The sequence below is a fragment of the Bos javanicus genome, chromosome 27 (assembly GCF_032452875.1).
Source record: "Bos javanicus breed banteng chromosome 27, ARS-OSU_banteng_1.0, whole genome shotgun sequence".
NCBI classification, from domain to species: domain Eukaryota; kingdom Metazoa; phylum Chordata; class Mammalia; order Artiodactyla; family Bovidae; genus Bos; species Bos javanicus.
The window spans coordinates 15,547,989-15,566,952 of NC_083894.1; the positions used below are offsets into that span (position 1 = coordinate 15,547,989).

Genomic DNA, 18,964 nt, shown 5'->3' on the forward strand with positions numbered 1-18,964 from the left:
CCTAGTCTCTTGTTCTCTACTTGCCAGTTCAGACATACTGCTGTCTGCCTGCGTACTGTCAACTGCATGTTATAATTTCAGTTTCTAAATCTGTGTCTGGTTTGAAATACACTTACATTTCTCTTGTAATCAAGTGGAGTGTGTTTTCTCAGGAGCTTCAGATCTGAGTCCTTGACATTAGAAATGAAGCACATTTTTTTTCTTCCCATGAACCTAATTTGTCCAACTGAATGGAAAAACAACCCTTAGTATGTTAACCTGTCTCAAAAAATACCTCTGTTGACTAGTTAATAGAGATTTTGCCTTTGCGTTAATAATCATTTTTTTAGTAGATGAATAACCAAGAAACATTATTAAAGGAATTTGCTTGTGATAGTCAAGTCTGAAAGTATGCTATGTCATAACACTAATCACATGTAATATAACAATAATCATTCTTTGATTAACATTGCAAAAAATTTGAACTATGACTTTTGGCATTGTAAAAATGATCTGTATTTGAATACTGCTTTGTAAATGCAACCCACTCCAGTATCCTTGCCTAGAGAATTCCATGGACAGAGGAGCCTAGTGGGCTACAGTCCGTGGGTCTCAAAGAGTCTGACAACGATTGAGCGACTAAGAGTCTTACACTTTAAAAAACCCTTTCACGCACATTGTCTTCTGGGATGCATAACAATCCTTTAGGATAAATAGGACAGACATTATTTAAACTGAATCTCAGAGAAATGGACATATTCATCATAACACAGCGAGAAAATGGCAAAGAATCGACTGTAGCCAACTTTTTTCTGGGTCTTAATTAAGCCTTGCTGCTGTCATGTGATGTCATATGCTTTTGCCCTAGTAGTAATAATGGGATTGTGCCCTAGCCTGAAGCACACTTGAGTTTCATACTTGTTCAGAGAAAAGATCTAATTGATTTCATACCCAGTCATAGGATCTGGTCTCAGGAGCTAACCTAACTGATTATCTTTATAAAAATAGAAACAGAACCTTGATTCCTACATTTGTGTGCAGGCAGGGTTGGCCTTGAGCCTGAACACAACAATACTTCCAATAACTGGTGTGTACTAAGCTATGGAAGCTGCTCACCATGTAATCTACCATTCATCTCTTGCCAAAGTTCATTTCAGGTGAAATCATGGTGGGGATTTATGCTTCTGGAGGACAGGGTGGTTTCCTTTACTGCTCCCCGAGGATAGAGAAGGCCTGACCTGCACCTGCCTCTTGTGGCCATTCCTCGTTTTCCCATCTGGAAACACCCCGCAGTGTTGGACTTTCAAGGCATGTAGGTTACTTACTATCGGTTCAAAAGGTTGACAGGGACTGTTCCTGTTCACCTTTGCGTAATTTGTGCTTCACAGCATCCGATACACACCATGCCCTGTTGTTCGATCAGTTTCTCCTTGGCTGGTAGAGGACTCTCCTTAAAGATAAGAACAGCATTCTTGAGGCACACAGTTGTTTGAAGTCAGAGTTCAAATCTACTGTGTGGTTCATAGACATTTCCAGTATTGTTTAGAACAGTTTTGGTAATGCTACACTTAGGTCGATAGCATGGAAATGAATAGGTTTTTCATGGAAAATTGGAAAAACGTGTTGAGGACCAAGTAAATAATACAGTAATAAGAGAATGGTTAAAATACAGTGTAAGTCATTCAAAACAAAACATTCCAAATCTTTATTACATAAAAGATGCTCATAATAAAATACTGAGTGTGAAAAACCAGGTGCAGAAATCTGTGAATGTGGTGGTTGTAATTTCTTCCAAAGTATATGAAAATAAAGTACCAAGAGTAATTTATAATTAATAATACATTGCCTGGCACAGTTTCAAACACTTCATGTGTTAATTCAATGCTCTTATCAGTCCTAAGAGGTAGGTACCATTGTTATCTTTCTTTTACGGATGAGGCCCTTGAGGCCCTTACGAAAGTAAGTTGTCCACAGTTACATGGTAAGAAATGGCCTCACCAACTAGGAGGAAAAAGACCAAAATATCAGTAGGGATTATCTGTGGATAATGGTGTGAATAGGCTGCTTTAATTCTTTACATTTATAGAATGTGTCCCTCTCTAGATATATTAGAACTAGCAATTTTAAAAGAAATTGAAGCATATGAGAACATTTGTAGGTTTGAATTTCGGAGAGTAGCTTTTCTTTCTTCTATCTAAAACAGAAATTATACTCGATTAAGAGGGGGGAAAACACAAAAAACCAGTACTTTGTATCAGTACAATCTCCCTAAATGATAACCTTTCAGTATATATTGGATACAGTTTGATCTATTGATAAGGTGAACCAGACCTTCTTTATTTCACAGTTAAACATTATAAAGCACAATCCAAGAAACTGGTTCTGATCAAACCAGGTTTTGTTTGAACACTTGAATACTTCACCAGTAACAGAGAATATAAAGGCCCATACACGATAGAACGTCTCCAGGAAACGGACACTTTCCTCTCTGGAAAGTACATCCTCAAAGGCAAAAATACTTCAGGAACAGTATGTTCTATTAAGTTGTGTGTTAACTTTGGTGATTTAACTTTCAATCCTTCTCTCTTGCTTTCATTTCCACAATTCTTTTCCCTTCAGAAAACCATCCAATCAGCTGTTAAAACCAACCAACCGATTAGCCTCAGTGTGTTGAAAGTTGATCCTGTTTTGAGTTTTATTAGTGATGATAGTTGTACTTAGCCACTAGGTGCCAGGCACTCTGCAAAATGCTTTCTTCAAGCCAGCAGTTACAGACTGGACGCCATTGCTGGAGGGGCTGTTGTTACTCACGTCACGCTCTTTCATCAGGGTCTCAGTCAAGTCCGGTGGCCTTTCCATACCTCAGTCCCTTCCTGTCTTCCTGAGAAGGAATCTGTGTGGGTCGTTTTGTTTCTTTGCTTTTGATTACATGATTTTTTGAGGATGAGGTAGAATACGGTTGGTTTGAAAGGAGCCATGGTTTTGAGAATAACATAGCTTAAGAATGAAAATATTAGTCACAAGATCCCAGTAGATTGTCTGATGCTGCGAATACTTGGGAAGACTGGGCCATGTGACAGCAATGTGTGGTTAATGATGGTTGGGGTTTTGTGTTTGTTTTCCTAAGATAAATCACCATTTCAGTAGCTTTACAGGAAATTATGCCCATCACGCCATTAACTCTGTACAGTTTTTTTTTTAAATAAACCAAAATACATAAAAAAAATTTTTTTTATTATAGAAGCATATAGTGAAGGAGAAAGATACTTGTTTATTTGAGTCGTCCAGGTAATAGGCATGAAAGGAATTACCAGCCCTGTCTCTGCTCCCACAGGAAGCAACACAGTAAGCAGTGTCGTCCGCATAAACAATGGAAAATGAGGTGTGTGTCTCAGCTGGGTTCCAGGTCACCCCTGGCTGTCTCGTTGCTAATAGTGTCAGGGTACCCAACTGTCTGCGTGGAATCTCTCTCCAGATCTTGTTCCCTCAGGAGAGGGTGTCTTAATTCTGACACGAAGACAGTTGGAGCATATTATGGCTGTAGACTAAAAGCTGACATCCAGAAGTAAACAGAAAGCTGATACGTAGGTACTCAGGATAGCACTTGTTGATACGACTTCTGCTCTCTGATGCTGAGACTCGTATATCGGAGCAAAGCCTTCAGGTTTTGCCCTGTCTTTGGAGAACGTTTTCAGAATGAGCAATTATTTGTTGAGGCTTCTCACTTTCTCTCTCCAGAGAACTCACTGAGTGATTAGAATGACCTCAACAAGTAGGGTCCAAGCTAGGTTTAAATCTTAAAATGAAGATAAGTTTCATTTATCTTAATGAAATGGAGAATAAGGTGTATCTTTTTTACATAGCAGGGATTCTGGTTCACCAGATGTTCCTCTATCTTAGTATTGGCACATGCTCAGTTGTGTCCAACTCTTTGTGATCCCATGGACTGTAACCCGCCAGGCTCCTCCGTCCATGGGATTCTCCAGGCAAGGATACTGCAGTGAGTTGCCATGCCCTCCTCCAGAGGATCTTCCCAACCCAGGAATCGAACCCAGGTCTCCCGCATTGCAGGCGGATTCTTTACCATCTGAGCCACCAGGGAAGCCCCGTATTGGGATACTGATGGCAGGCTCCAGGCTAGGGCTGACCGCTCAGACGACACTCGAAGTCCGCAGTTCTGGATGGAATGGTGAAGCCTCCTGTCACTTACGCCTTGTGGCAGAGGGCTGAGGACAGCGCGCACGTGCTTCACACTCCCCAGCACCAGCGTTACTGGGAAAGCGGTTGCGTGACGCAGGCTTTCCCTGAGGAGGGGCAGGGACTGCGAGGTGCAGAGCCGGGGGCGAGCATTCGCTGGAACACAACTCTTGGGGAAGTCTCTGTGGTGAGCGGTTCCTATTTTCACACCTATAAATGGAAGGAGAGAGAAGGCAGGTTTCGCCTCACAGCCCTCTGGGCCACAGCTGTGCTCACGTGCCTGAGTCTTAGCTGCCGGCCTTCTCCCCGCTTCCTCTCCTCTCTCTCCACCCTGGGATGATGACTGATTGTGAATCCCATCCCTCTGTGACCTGAAAGAAAAGGCGTGTGCAGTGACTAATCTACTCTAGTGTTGTAGTTTAGTCATGAAGAGGTTCTGGTTCCAGAAATATTAAATCCTTAAAAAAAAGGACTTTCCATGTGTGGTTACCCAGTTACTTTGGGCCCATGATGTTTTCTTTGATCTTCCTGTTCTCCTTACTTCCAGGCTCTCAATCAGGCTGTGGGGTGACAGGGCTGAAGAACTCTTTATTATCTCCTAATAAGGGTCCTGGGGGACAGAGTGCAGGGAATTCCAGAACCAGACTGGAAAACTGATAATGCTTTTAGAGAAAGAAGCAACATAGAAAATGTTATTCTCATAAACTTTTTAAGTTAAAGCACATAAAAGCCTAATTCAAATACAGTGAGTAGGGATAAACATGTTTATTGTAGGTATTATGTCTAAGTGGGAAGCAGAGACAGAAAAGAAATGTGCAGATAGATGGTAAGAATTGGGAAAGCTGTAACTAGGGAGAGAAAGGAAAGGTAAAAAATAAGCACAAAATTGTTCTGAAGGAAGCTGTAAAGATAGACACTTAAGTACAAAATATGCTCAGGCATGTGTTGTCATATTCACACCTGCTTCTCTCCCAGCCCTTAAACACAGTTTCCATTTTAAGAACCCGAATTCAGGAACTTCTCAATTAAGCGTCATTTGGCTGTGATTTCATCATCTGGTTAGTATTGTGCATGAAACTGCTGTACCTATATTTGGAAAACTATACCAGAGTGTTCGCCAAAGGCTTGAGAAGCTGTGGTTAAAGTTATTTATCAGTATAGTGCTCTATTGGTATTAAGTTGTTTAAATACCTGCCTGATGTTCTAAAAAGCACTAGAATTTTAAAATTCTTCTCATTTCTTCCATCTTTTCCTTTCATGAACTAAAATTTTAAAAATTACGGTAAAATGTCTTGACCATTTAATTTTATAACAAGTTACTCAGAAACTAGAAAGTAGTTTTTGATAGATGAGAGTGTATTTCTTTTAGGATAAAATGGCTTTTGTCTATACGATTATGATTAAGGGTTTTGTCTTTTTTTTTTAATGATTCCTTGAGAAAGTGTTGAATATTATGTCTTAATTTGTAGTGTTGTATATATGTGTTAGTCACTCAGTCGTGTCCGACTCTTTGTAATCCCATGGACCGTAGCCTGCCAGGCTTCTCTGTCCATGGGATTTCCCAGGCAAGAATACTGGAGTGGGTTACCATTCCCTCTTTCAGGGGATCTTCCCGACCCAGGGGTTGAGCCCGGGTCACCTGCACTGCAGGTAGATGCTTTATCATCTGAGCCACCAGGGAAGCCCAGTTTGTAGCCTAAAGGGATTCTTTTCTGAGTGTAACACATACATCTTAAGGCTTTTAAAAGTATTTCAACTAAGGAATCTTAACACTAAGAGTTTTTTTTAGTAACAGTGATCACAAAAGTGGATGATAGTCTTGGCGTTTGACCCACAGATAGTGTGAAACTAAGCTAAGCATTGGAAATTCTGCTCTCAGGGTTCGGTGGGCCAGGGCCAGGGGTTGGTTGCAGCTGTGTTGGGGTGGCTGCCTGAGAACGGAGGGCTTTCCTCACCCTCACTTATTGAATGAAGCTGATAGGGCCCTTAGCCATTTAGACCTCCTGAGTGATGGTGGCTCTGTAGTCAAGCACTTGTAATATTTCCCATGCACAAAAAAGTTCTCTACGTTCCAGTAATAACTAGCTTCTTTTTATGCTCTGAAACCAGTGGTGGTGGTGATGTAGTTACAAGGTCTTGTAAGACTCTTGCAACCCCATGGACCGTAGCCTGCCAGGCTCCTCTGTCCATGAGATTTCCCAGGCAAAAAGGCTGGAGTGGGTTGCCATTTCCTTCTCCAGGGGATCTTCCCCACCCAGAGATCAAACCCGGGTCTTCTGCATTGCAGGTGGATTCTTTATCAACTGAGCCACCAGGGAAGCCCCTGAAACCAATAAGTACACCCAATGCAGTATTTGTTGTTCAGTTGCTCAGTCGTGTCCGACTGTTTGTGACTCTATGGACTCTAGTATGCCAGGCTTCCCTGTCCTTCACCATCTCCCAGAGCTTGCTCAAACTCGTGTGCATTAAGTCGGTGATGCCATCCAATCATCTCATCCTCTGCTGTCCCCTTGTCCTCCCACCTTCACTCTTTCCCAGTATCTGGGTCTTTTCTAATGAGTCAGCTCTTCACATCAGGTGGCCAAAGTATTGGAGCTTCAGCTTCAGCACCAGTCCCTCCAATGAATATTCAGGATTTATTTCATTTAGGATTGACTGGTTGGATCTCCTTGCAGTCCAAGGGAGTCTCAAGAGTCTTCTCCAACACCCCAGTTCTATAGCATCATTTCTTCAGCACTCAGCCTTCTTCATGGTCCAGCATATGCTTACAATATACATATACTTTGGATCACTTTGGAATGTGATCAATTAAAAAGCTTTTCTCTTTAAAGTACCCTTAGCTGCCTGATAGTGGGATTTAAATCCTGCATGTTGCCTCTCTGTTTTTGCCAACTAGTACCTTTTTATAATTAAAATTTTAAATTGTGTCATACAGACATATATGGAGGAAGAAACCATTTTTAATTGTTTAGCATATGTGTTTCCAAACATTTTCCATCATGGAAAACTTTTCATGAAGGCATATGTGTCCCTAATTCATTCTTTTTTCATGGCTGCATTATATTCTAAAACATGAACCATCACAATTTAACTCTTTGATTATTGATATACACTTGATTCTGGGAGTTGGTGATGGACAGGGAAGCCTGGTGTGCTGCAGTCCATGGGGTTGCAAAGAGTTGGACATGATTGAACAACTGAACTGAACTGAAACACTTGATTTATTTCCAATTTCTTCCCTTAGAGTCACTATAGCAGTGAAAGTCTTGGTATGTGTACTTTTTTTTTAAATGTGCAAGTATTTTATCTTAGCTGGATTCCTAGAAGTAGAATTGCTGAATAAACAGAGTGCTTTTAAATTTTGATATGCTCTCAGTTGTTTTCTTAAAAGCTTTTAGAAATGGACGTTTCCCCTCACGATGAATGAAAATGGCCATTCCCACATGTCTTTGCCAACATTAGGTTAGATGACACTTTGCCACTGCTTTGTCAGTCTGGTGGTGTCTCATTGCACTTATTTGCATTTCTCATTGAAAAAAGAGGGTGCAATTTTTTTTTCATAAATTGATTGGTGTTTATCTTTTATGATTGCTCTTTTAATTTCTTTGCCTGGTTTTTTCTTTAGAGTTATTTTTCTTGTTTTGGGATCTCTGTATATATGAAATAATAGTCCTTTGTTATACATCTTGCAGGTGTTGTCTGTCAGTTATATTTTATAGTTGTCTTTTGTCAAACAGAGATTTCCTATTTTATGTAGTTGTATTTGTCAGGTTTCTTTTCCTTTATAACTCTTTTTGTGTCTTATTTTGGAGAGGGCTTCTCCATCCCAGGATTAAACACAGCATCTCCTTTGTTTCCTTTAAATACATTTTTAGTTAAGAAAATATTTAGCTCTTTAATCAGTTTGGAGTTATTAATATATGAAGTATTTTTCTCATTATGTTCTTAATTCTCATATATTTGCATTTCTGTATAGATGTTTTTGTACTTTCTACCATTCAGTTGTTTATTTCTACACTAGCATCACACTGTCTTGATATCTGCTAGGGAAAATCCTTCCTTAATTCTTTTTCAAAAATTTCTTAACCTTAAGCACGTATTTACTTTTCCAGAAGAACCTTATAATCTGTTAAGCAATATTTTAACGTCTGTTTAAATGGTTTTTCATACTTTTGGTTTTATATTTATGTGATTTATTCAGTAATCTGTATCTTTTTTTCTTCTTATATTTCAGAGTCCTGTGTATGGAAACTCAAATGAGTCAGTTCAGTCTAGAAGGGTAGTCATTTCTCATAATATGGACAAAGCTCTGAAAGAAGGTAAGGATTAAGTGAGGGTATATAATCACTACGGGAAGCAATTCAGTATGTTCTAAAAGGAAAATAGTAATTTCCAGCAAATTTATCTATCCTCTCTCTGTTTGATGCCATTTGGATTTTTTTCATCATGAATTTTTACTTGAAGACATAGTAAATACATCCAGTTGTTGTTTAGTCAGCAAACTGTGTCTGACCCTTTGTGGCCCCATGGACTGTAGCCCGCCAGGCTTCTCTGTCCCTGGGATTCTCCAGGCAAGAATACCAGAGTGGGTTACCATGCCCTTCTCCTGGGGATCTTCCCGACCCCGGGAACAAACCCATGTCTCCTGCATTGGCAGGCAGATTCTTTTACCACTGAGTCACCAGGGAAGCCCCCCAATACATCCATGTTTCAGTTAAATGAATGGGATCTAAACATTGATTAAGCAGGAATTTGCAGATCGCATGAAACTAGCCAGCTTAGTGGGGTACTTCCACGATATGAAGCAAGAATCTGTTGTTCACTGTTACTTGAAGTAGGTGTCAGGAGGCCTTTTTTTTTTTTTTCTTTTGTTAATAGATATACGTAGAGAAAGTTTGTTGGGAATAAATGCACTCAGGCTTGCTCATGGACAAACCAGTTAACCAAATTAAGGGATCTTGGCCAACCTTGACAAAAGAATGAAGGACAGAGATGTGGAACTTGTATTAAAGATGATTGAAAGGGGACTGTGGCGGGTACAGTGTTATATGTCTGGAAATGGGGATGAGTAAGTGTAATTACACATATTAAAGTTTAAAAGAGACTATATTTTGATCAAATTAAAGTTTTGAAAATATGTTTTAAAAATCAAATTTCTAAAAACTGACAGTTTTGATTATTATATACAAAAAAAAAGTCTGAGGTTTTCCAGATGAAAATACACAGTGTTAAGTATGAAGTTAGGAGAGAACTGGCAACTACTCTTCTATATCAGATACCCTTAAAAGTTTTTCTCCTCAAGTTACATTTCCTGGAAAACTGGCAGAAGGTAGACTTTTAAAAGTCTTTTTGACTTACTATTAAATCTCACTAGATCTGCAGCCCAATTTTCACTGGACTGCCCTGAATTATCTCAGTAATGTGGGCAGGAAATGTAATTCAGCAATTATCAAGTACCTGCTGTTTGCTCAGTAGAACTCCAACTGTCCAAGGATTAGATGCTGACACAAAAGAAGCATAGCTGGTACCTCAAAGAGCATGGCTTTCCCCCTCTCTGTAGGCTCCACTTATCTAGTTCACGTCTCTTTACCCAGTGGTATGAAATACGTGTTCATTTTTCTTGAATAAATCAGTAGATGCACCAGTGACATAAGCTAGTAACCTCAGATCTTCCCAGAAGATGACTTTTCTTCTGCACACGGAGAGTAATTACTAATTGCATTTTTGAAAACTTTGCAAACCACAGAGGGACATCTGTGTGATCAATGGAATTGTTGTTATTGTCATCATCACTAGGGCAGTTCCTGGTTGAATGACTGTTCTTTGTTCCAAGAGACTCTGGTCATGGGCCACTTATGACCTGTGGGGCTCTACCCTCTTGGGCATGGAAGACTGTGCCTGAGTTACCGTGGGGAGAAGGCAGAGGTGGAAAATGGCTCTCTCTCTCGTACTGTTTACTTAGACGGAGTCATTCCTTGTTCTGAACATTTATAGACAGAGATTTACCTAACATCACATTTTCTAGACTGCTGCTGCTGCTGCTAAGTCGCTTCAGTCGTGTCCGACTCTGTGCGACCCCAGAGACCGCAGCCCACCAGGCTTCCCCGTCCCTGGGATTCTCCAGGCAAGAACACTGGAGTGGGTTGCCATTTCCTTCTCCAACATTTTCTAGACTAAACGGTAGCTTTTAAACTGGTCTCCTCACCTCTAGTATTTCTCTCTTGTTACCCTAAATCGTCTTTTCAGATTAATCTAACTAAAACTGAAGTTCTAATCATGTTATTCCATTCTCTCTAATCTTCTGTGATCCCCTCTTACCTGCTTATTTCTTGAAGAGCAGTCCTAGAAAATAGATGTATTTAAGTCATAACAGCATTGAATTTTTTGTTGGCTGTTACGCCTTTAGAAGAAAAGCTGTTTGCTTGGCAGTGAGAATAAGTGTTCTTTCATTTCTTACTGTGGTTTGTTACATTACTCATGCATATTTCTTAATGAAGAACATAAAATGATTTTACTATCATGAATTTCTCTGTCTCCTTGAATTGACACAGATGATATATTTTAAAATATTTTGGGTTTTTTTGTACTTGCATGAATGAGTGTCTGTAGTTATATAACACATAGAATCGTGTCTTTGTTTTGTACTTTTGTATTTTTATGATACTTAGTTTGAAGACGGGTGCTGGTGAACTATTGAAAGAAGATACACCTGTGACTAGCACATATCTTTATTACTAAGTACAGATTTTTGCCAGTATTTGTTTTTATCCATTTCTCACCAAAATGTATTATCAAAAGGAGTGTTTTAGAGTTACAGTAATCAGAATATGCAATATGGTTAACAAATGTAATGAAATATTATATAGGTGAATATGGCCTTCGCATAAATCCTTTAGCATGTTGAAAAGATCTTAGTTTTAAGTATTAAGTCTCTTATAATTGCTCTTAATTTCCTGCTTTAATTTGAAATTAAATTTTAATGAAAGAAAAAAATGCTTCTATTTTCCAAACGCTTCGGTTTGCAGATTTATTTGTTATTAGCTAAAAATCCCGTGGCGTGAAAACTTTTAGTTTAATAGAAGAGTAAGAGAGAAGGAATTGCGCATGAAGAACTTAGCAGTGTTTTTATTGGCAAAGTGTGTGTCATCACGCTCTTGCTGCTTGGCACTGGGATGCCCAGAAGGAGGATAAAAGGATGTGAAAGCCTGGAGGTCATGTAACCCAGCTTACCATCTCAGGAAGTACTTTCTTCCATGTCATCCTTGTCCATTAAATGCTCTGCTTGTGTTGAAATTTCTTATGATGGTGCATCCATCATCTGATATGGCAATCTCTCGAACAATTTTAATGTTTTTGTTCAGCTCTTGCTTGTGTTGAACAGAAAAAAGCAACTTCCTTGTGATTTCCACCCATCTAGAGCAATTTGAAATTAAACACCCAATCAGGGAGTTGGGTACCAAGATAGACTATTTAAAGATTGGGCTATCCAAGAAAATCTAGTACCTCAGGTCTCCACACCCCCAAAATTCGAGTTAGATAAGAATCCCTCGTTTTGAAAGGTTTCAGGAAACAGTGTGTCTTCCCTTGTTTTGCTCTCCACTCTTTATATTTTAAAGCGACTGTTAAGTAGCAGCAGACAGCAGGAGCGCTCTCTCAGTGTCTGTGGCCCTCGCCCGCGTTTGACGCGCGGCCTTTCTCTTCCTGGTAGTGTTTGACTACAGCTACAGAGACTACATCCTGTCCTGGTATGGAAACCTCAGCAGAGACGAGGGCCAGCTCTACCACCTGCTGTCCGAGGACTTCTGGGAAGTCGCCAGACAGCTGCGCCACCGGCTGAGCCACGTGGACATGGTCAAAGTCGTCTGCAACGATGTCGTGCGAGCTTTGCTCACTCATTTCTGTGACCTGAAGGCGGCGAGTGGCAGGTAGCTGTTACAGTGGGAACAGCCTCTCCTCCCTTTACTCACGTTGAAGTATTTTCCTTGTTGAGAAAAGGGGTCAGAGTCTAGACAGAACTCTAGCATATTCATCCTCTTTTTGGTCCTTGGCTGGAAATGTTGACATTGTGGGGAATCATTATCATGTTCTGATAGAGCAAATAAAAAATTTTTTTTTACCAGAAAACCACTGTATAGACCTGTTTGATTTTGTAAATAGCTGAAGCAGTGAGATTAATTTTACAGAGCCAGCACTATCATGAATTTATTTAGTAGCGTTAAAGGTGCCTAGAAACAGAACATTTAAATATAGTTGTTATACACTCTGAAGAGTGTCAGTGAGTTTTCAGTTTTCGAGAAAGTTTAAATAAAGTTCATGTTTCTTTTTGTGAGTCCTGTGTTAAGAGCTCTGTTGCATCGTAGTATCCCAAAACTTGATTTTTAAAAGGAACTCTGTATTGGAGCATGCAGGCCATGATTAGAGAAGGTGTTTTCATGTGAAAATTGCCAGTACTCAGGCTTGTCAGCCTTTTGTACTATTAGCCAGGAAAAGTTTGTGCCTGAGAAGTGACTCTGCCTTTGGAAGAAGACTTCAACAAGACCTCAGTGCTCATAACAAATCGTTATTCCCTTAGGTTTGCTGATAGGATCCTAAACGTCTGTCTCACTCTTGTTGAGTGAGAGCATGACGACTCATAGCACCTCTAACCTGGCCATAAAGAGCAGTCTCACTGCAGCGAGTAGGTTTCTGCCTACTGGATACAGTCTCAGTTGGAGTAGGAGCAGGTTCCCAGCAGTTTCTGGGGCCTCTTCTCACTGATACAGCGCTGCCTCTATTTTAGGGGAGAAGAGAAAGTATTTGCAAAATATGTAAGGGGATGAGGAAGCAGAGGCATCCTCCTCGGGCAGGTGGTAGCTCTCCTCCTTCCTTAAGAAGCCCTTAAGAAGCCCTGTCTTGTGGATTGGTCTGCGAGTACTTGCTGCCCTGCCTGTGAGGTTGTGGGGGCTCCTGGCTGTTAAGCGGGGTTGTGAGACAGCAGCTGTCCAGGAGTCATCTCTCTCCCCACGCTCACCCAGCTTAGGTTCACGAGGCCAGAATCCACAGGGCCACCATATGCCTATTCTTTTCCACTCACTGCCTCCAGTGTTTTTTGCAAACTTTTTTTTTTTTAAAACTAATTATTTTGCATTGGAGTATAGCCGATTGATAGTATTGTGATAGTTTCAGATGGGCACCAAAGGGACTCAGCCATGCATATACATGTATCTGTTCTCCCCCAAACTCCCCTCCCATCCAGACTGCCACATAACATTGAGCAGAATTCCCTGTGCTATACAGTAAGTCCTTGTTGGTTATCCATTTTAAATAGAGCAGTGTGTACATGTCCACATTTTTTGCAGATTTTAAAAATAAAACGGGGGATACATTAAAAAATTTTGTTAAACTTTTTATTTTGTATTACAATATAGCGGGTTAACAATATTGTGAGAGTTGGGAATACTTTTTATATTATGATCCAGTTTCATCAAATAATGCTCATTACTTATGATAACTTTGATTTTCTTTTTTTTTTTTTGGTTCTTTACCATTTAAAAAATGGCATCTGAGATTAAATTTTATCTTCTTCTTTGTGAGTCCCAATCCACAGTTTGAAAAATTTACTGTGGAGCAGTGGTTTTCAGTTTTCCTGGTATGAGAATAGCCCTGTGCTCTTGAAGGTTGTTGAGGACCTGAAAGAGCTTTAGTCTGTGTGGGTTACGGCCGTGGGGTCCCGGGGCCGGCTTGTGCTGGAGCAGGAGCAACCCTGAGGTCAGTGAGCACTACCTTGTCACTTTGTAATTGGCCACGGCGGGAGTACTGACCCCGTGAAATGGGGCAAATGCTCCAAATGGGAGCTTTTCTCCCCTTTGCAGAGCCAGTTGTTAAACATTTACCAGCTCAGCACTCATCGTATCTGTCAATATTTATCATATCAGATATTAAACTAAGACTTTTTTTTTAAGTGTAAGAATGCACAGTATGCTTTCCACTCACCGTCAAGAGTGACAAGGTCACCACACAGCCTGTTGCCTCTGGGAAGCTCCACTACAACTTGTGAGAGCAGGCGAGACACGTGGAATCGTTTCGTTGCTGTGAATAGGGTTTGGACCTCACAGACCCCCTGACAGTGTCTGGGGGACACACGGGAGCCTGCAGACCACCCTTTGAAAACCATTGTTTTTAGAGAAAGTAACTTCCAGTAAGGAGGGGGTATGTGAACCGATGAGGAAGTTATAAGGGTCACCTCGCTGGAGTCTCAGAAGCTTCAACCTCTCCTTCTGAGTGTTCTGAGCCCCGTGCAGCACTTAATCGGCTATGGCATCCGCTTCATAAAGCGCTCCCTAGTTCTGTCTGGTGGATACTATTATCAGTGGAAGCTCATTTTAAGGTATTTAAATTATGGCTCAATAAAGGACAGTATTTTTAGATCATTGTTTTATTCCAGTTAGAAGACTGATGAATTTAGGTTTGGGAGAAGAGCAAGTGGTTAGAGAAATGGAGTGTTTTTATGATTATCTGATTTCAACATGAGAATATATTTTTCATTGAGACATTTATTTACCAGCTTGCGAAATGACTGCCTTTGTGGATTATATAAAGATATTATGAGTAAGCATCAGAATAATAGAAACAGAGACTTGATTGCATTTTAGAAGTGCCTTATGTTTGGACCTCCAGTTTTCTTGTGCCAAGGATAGATTTATTGGTGTCTGGGCTGTGCCTAGAAGCTCTAGTTGATGATTCTTATTAAAGGAAGGAACTCTATCACTGTTCTCTGAGATTATGAATATTTGGAAAAGTGCCAGTAGGTCACTGGTGTTTTGCATATAGATGGTGGTGCCTTGGAGGTGAATGCTGGGGATCTAATATCTGATTGTGCATCACCTTCTACACATCACACAATGAGACTGGGCAGAAATGCATCTAGGTTCTGTGGTTATCTCTGCACTCACCTGCCCCAGATAAACTGTGCCTTCGCCCTGGAAATCGCCATTGGGGTGCAGATTTCCATTGACTGCAAAATGACAGTGGCGGCCAGGAGGCACCCAGTTGAATTGGCCACAGTCAGGCAAGAGAATAATAAATTGCGTTAATAAAAGCAACACATCCTCTGGTTGACTGTTGGGCAATTGTGTGGCGGCAGCTTTCCGGTCAGCCTGTGTTTATTTCCCAGCCAGCATGCTGTTGGCTGCTCTAAGTCAATCCAGATCACACTTAATTCTTGCCTGTTTCCTCTTTCTTTGCCCCATCTGTCTTGTTCTAGCATGTTTCAGGGAAATTTAAAAATGATTGTTTTTATGCTGTTAAATCAATAGCATTTTTAATTTCATAGCCTCCTTTTTACAGTCTGTGTATTCTTTTTACTCACAAAGCCCAGGCATGCTGTTTAAGGGACAAAATAATGCTTTTCTTCACATATTTTTCTCTTTATCTCTGAATTTTTTTTTTTTCCTTTTCATCTTAATCTCTAATTCTGGCTTGTGTTAAAGAGTTGGGGATGTGCGAGTCAGAGCAGAACTTGAATTACTTCTACCATTAATTACCTCTGTGACTTTGGACTGTTCACTTGATCATTCAGATCCTTAATATTCTCATCTGTAAAATGGCGATGATAATATACACTTCTTGATGTAGGTGGGAAGATTAAGTAATACTGCACATATGAAATGTATGGAAGGTTAACGTCCTTTTGCTTACTCAAGGGACGAGAACCGAGAGGTAAGTACTAGGAATTGCGGTAAGGACTCTGGCAGAAGGATGCTGTCAGGACCTGGTGACCCTGGTTTATGCTTTGTTAGATTTTTTTTTTTTTTTAAAGGAAACTCTAGATGACATTTAAAAAGAGAGCTAGAAGATTTTAAAATCTAATTAAAGAGACACTCACCCCTTTCTGGGTAGTTGTTGCTACGATTTGGGAGTTCTGTATAACCGTTCATGCTACTTAAGGTTAGAAATCCTAAAAGCCCATTTTTCCAGATTAATCTGTGGTTGAGAAAATTATTGACTATTGATAGTCTAAGAGTGAACATAGTTGTTAAAACTGAGTGTGTTGCCCATTTGAAGTTTTTTTTTAACCTAATGGTACATGACCAAATTGTTTCTAGAAATTTCTTTCCTTCCTTTTCCCTCTGTTCATGTATTTATTTTTTCAGACATGAAGAGCAGCCAAGGCCTTTTGTGTTGCATTCTTGCTTGAGGAACTCAAATGATGAAGTAAGATTTCTGCAGACGTGTTCTCGGGTTCTGGTGCTCTGTCTCCTTCCTTCGAAGAATGTCCAGTCTCTCAGCTTACGCATAATGCTCGCAGAAATTCTGACAACAAAAGGTAGACTTTCATAACTAATTGATATTACTAATGCGATACTTACTGCAAACTAATGTGCTCCATACGAGTGTGAGAACACTTTATATAATACCTGTACCGGCTTGTATACTGTGGGATGTATGGGAATTAAAGTATTTTCAAAAGATCAAGTTTTAAATGTCACTTGAAGAAGATGTCACTTGGCCCTATGTGATAAGTTTTTTTATATAACATATTGCCAAATACATAGTCCATTTTTTAAAATAATAGATAACCAGTCCTTATCTATTATTAAAAAAAATGGACTATGTATTTGGCAATATGTTATATAAAAAAAAAATTTATCACATAGGGCCAAGTGACGTCTTCTTCAAGTGACATTTAAAACCAGTCCTTCGGAGAAGGCAATGGCACCCCACTCCAGTACTTTCGCCTGGAAAATCCCATGGACAAAGGAGCCTGGTAGGCTGCAGTCCATGGGGTCGCTAAGAGTTGGACACAACTGAGCAACTTCACTTTCATGCATTGGAGAAGGAAATGGCAACCCACTCCAGTGTTCTTGCCTTGAGAATCCCAGGGACGGGGAGCCTGGCGGGCTGCTGTCTGTGGGGTCGCACAGAGTTGGACACGACTGAAGCGACTTAGCAGCAGCAGCAGCAACCAGTCCTTATCCCCTTCACAATGTAGCATCCATTATATGCGTAAACAAAAGAATATTGTACTCAAGGTCTAGTATGCATTCATTTAAAATACCTTTGCTGCACTATTCATTGGTAATACTATATGTGACTTAGGTCTTCACAGGTGGAGCATTGGTAAGAACCTACCTGCCAATGCAGGAAGTGCAAGAGATGGAGGTTCAGTCTCTAAGTCAGGAAGATCCCCTGGAGTCGGAAATGGCATCCCACTCCAGTGTTCTTGCCCGGAGAATTCCATGGACAGAAGAGCCTGGCGTGCTACAGTCCATGGGGTTGCAAAGAGTCAGACACGACTAAGCACAGCACCACCACCAACATATGTGACTCAGAATACATAAAAAAGGAGCTGTGGTTATTAGAAAAAAAGTGTATCCAAGGAAATGCTTAGCTAGGATAAGAAAAATGGAAGAAAATATCATCTAAAGAGAAACTTTTCCTACCGCAGAATCTCAAAGAATGTTGTGTTTATATGCATTGATCTAATGTCTCATTTATTATCTCAGGATTAGCCAGCTCTGCCTATTAGCTGATACCGCCAACCATAAAGAGAAGGCGACCTTTTTAACCTGAAGTTTGTAGGATGACTCTTTCATGGTATCATTGGCTTTCTCACAACTTCCTCCCTGAGGTCTGTTTCACCAGTTGGGAGAATGTTAACTTTCAACCTTTTGGCAGACGAAGCATGTTGAGCCTTATAATGGAAATAAAAGGAAAAAAAGAATGAATGTATTTAATTTTGATAGCTTTGTTAACCACTTGGGTTCTAAATGGCTTTCTTTCATCATTCTTTCCCATGTAACTCATTAGTTAAAATGACCACTTGGTTGTAGCCTTAGCTGGTAGCAGACCCAGAGGGATGGGTCCGTGTGTATGTGCGTGTTGCGTGTGTACACGTGTGTGCACACTTGTGCGGCCCACTTGGGTGGTTTCACAGTGTTTGCCACGTGCAGTTTCAGTTATAGAAGCATGAACACAACTCCTCTGAAGGAGAAGGCCTTGTCAGTGTTGCTCTCTTCTCTGTCCTACAGTCTTGAAACCGGTGGTGGAGCTGCTCAGTAACCCGGATTACATTAACCAGATGCTGCTCGCCCAGCTGGAGCGCAGGGAGCACATGAACGAACATCACAAGAGAGCCTACACGTACGCGCCTTCCTATGAAGAGTTCATCAAGCTCATTAACAGCAACTCTGATGTTGAGTTCCTGAAGCAGCTCAGGTATTTGGTCTTTAATTATAGCATGACAATGCTACTAATTATCCTTCTCTGCCTGGTTAGGTTAAAAAAAAAAAAAAAAGTGGTTGTCAGGGAAGCAGAAATAAAGGAAGTCCATAAATCTCCCTAATCAGTAACAACAAAATTTATCGAGCTTCTCCCTTAGTAGTGGAGTTCATTTGTTCAAAGTACATGTTTTTCAAATGGTTAGGTTATAACAGAAAGTCGATCAGTTGTTAGAACCTGCGTAGCTGCTCAGATGCGTCCTTGGGGAAAGCAGTGGAAGGAACTGATGTGTGTTTAAAATTACAGCGTAGAACATTTGCGTTGATTTTCTTTTTTCTTAGAAAACACACAGGCCCAGTTTGGGGAATAAAGGGGTTCTTGACTGATTGTCTTGAGAAAACACATTGGAAATAGCACCCCAGGAGTCTCTTTCATAGGAGGGTCCAGTCTCCTTCCCTGACCTGTGACCGGGAGAGTTCCTTGGGCTTTGCTGTATCTTGGCATCTCGGGCAGCTCTCCTTGAGGCGGCACTGGTGTGTTTCATCCTCGGGGTGGTTGTCCCTGTTCACTGTATCTGAGGCACAGACCT

General features: G+C 40.6%; 1 protein-coding gene across 5 annotated transcripts in view; it reads left to right on the plus strand.

Moving 5' to 3' along the window:
- The window catches only part of SNX25 (sorting nexin 25), a 91,745-nt gene that overhangs the window by 15,876 nt on the left and 56,905 nt on the right, over positions 1-18,964 (plus strand). For all 5 annotated transcript variants that reach the window (XM_061404176.1, XM_061404179.1, XM_061404175.1 and 2 more), the window contains exons 2-5: positions 8,411-8,495; positions 11,885-12,101; positions 16,308-16,480; positions 18,186-18,372. In XM_061404176.1, coding sequence (XP_061260160.1) covers positions 8,411-8,495; positions 11,885-12,101; positions 16,308-16,480; positions 18,186-18,372 — 662 coding nt within the window. The remainder of the gene's footprint in view (positions 1-8,410; positions 8,496-11,884; positions 12,102-16,307; positions 16,481-18,185; positions 18,373-18,964) is intronic.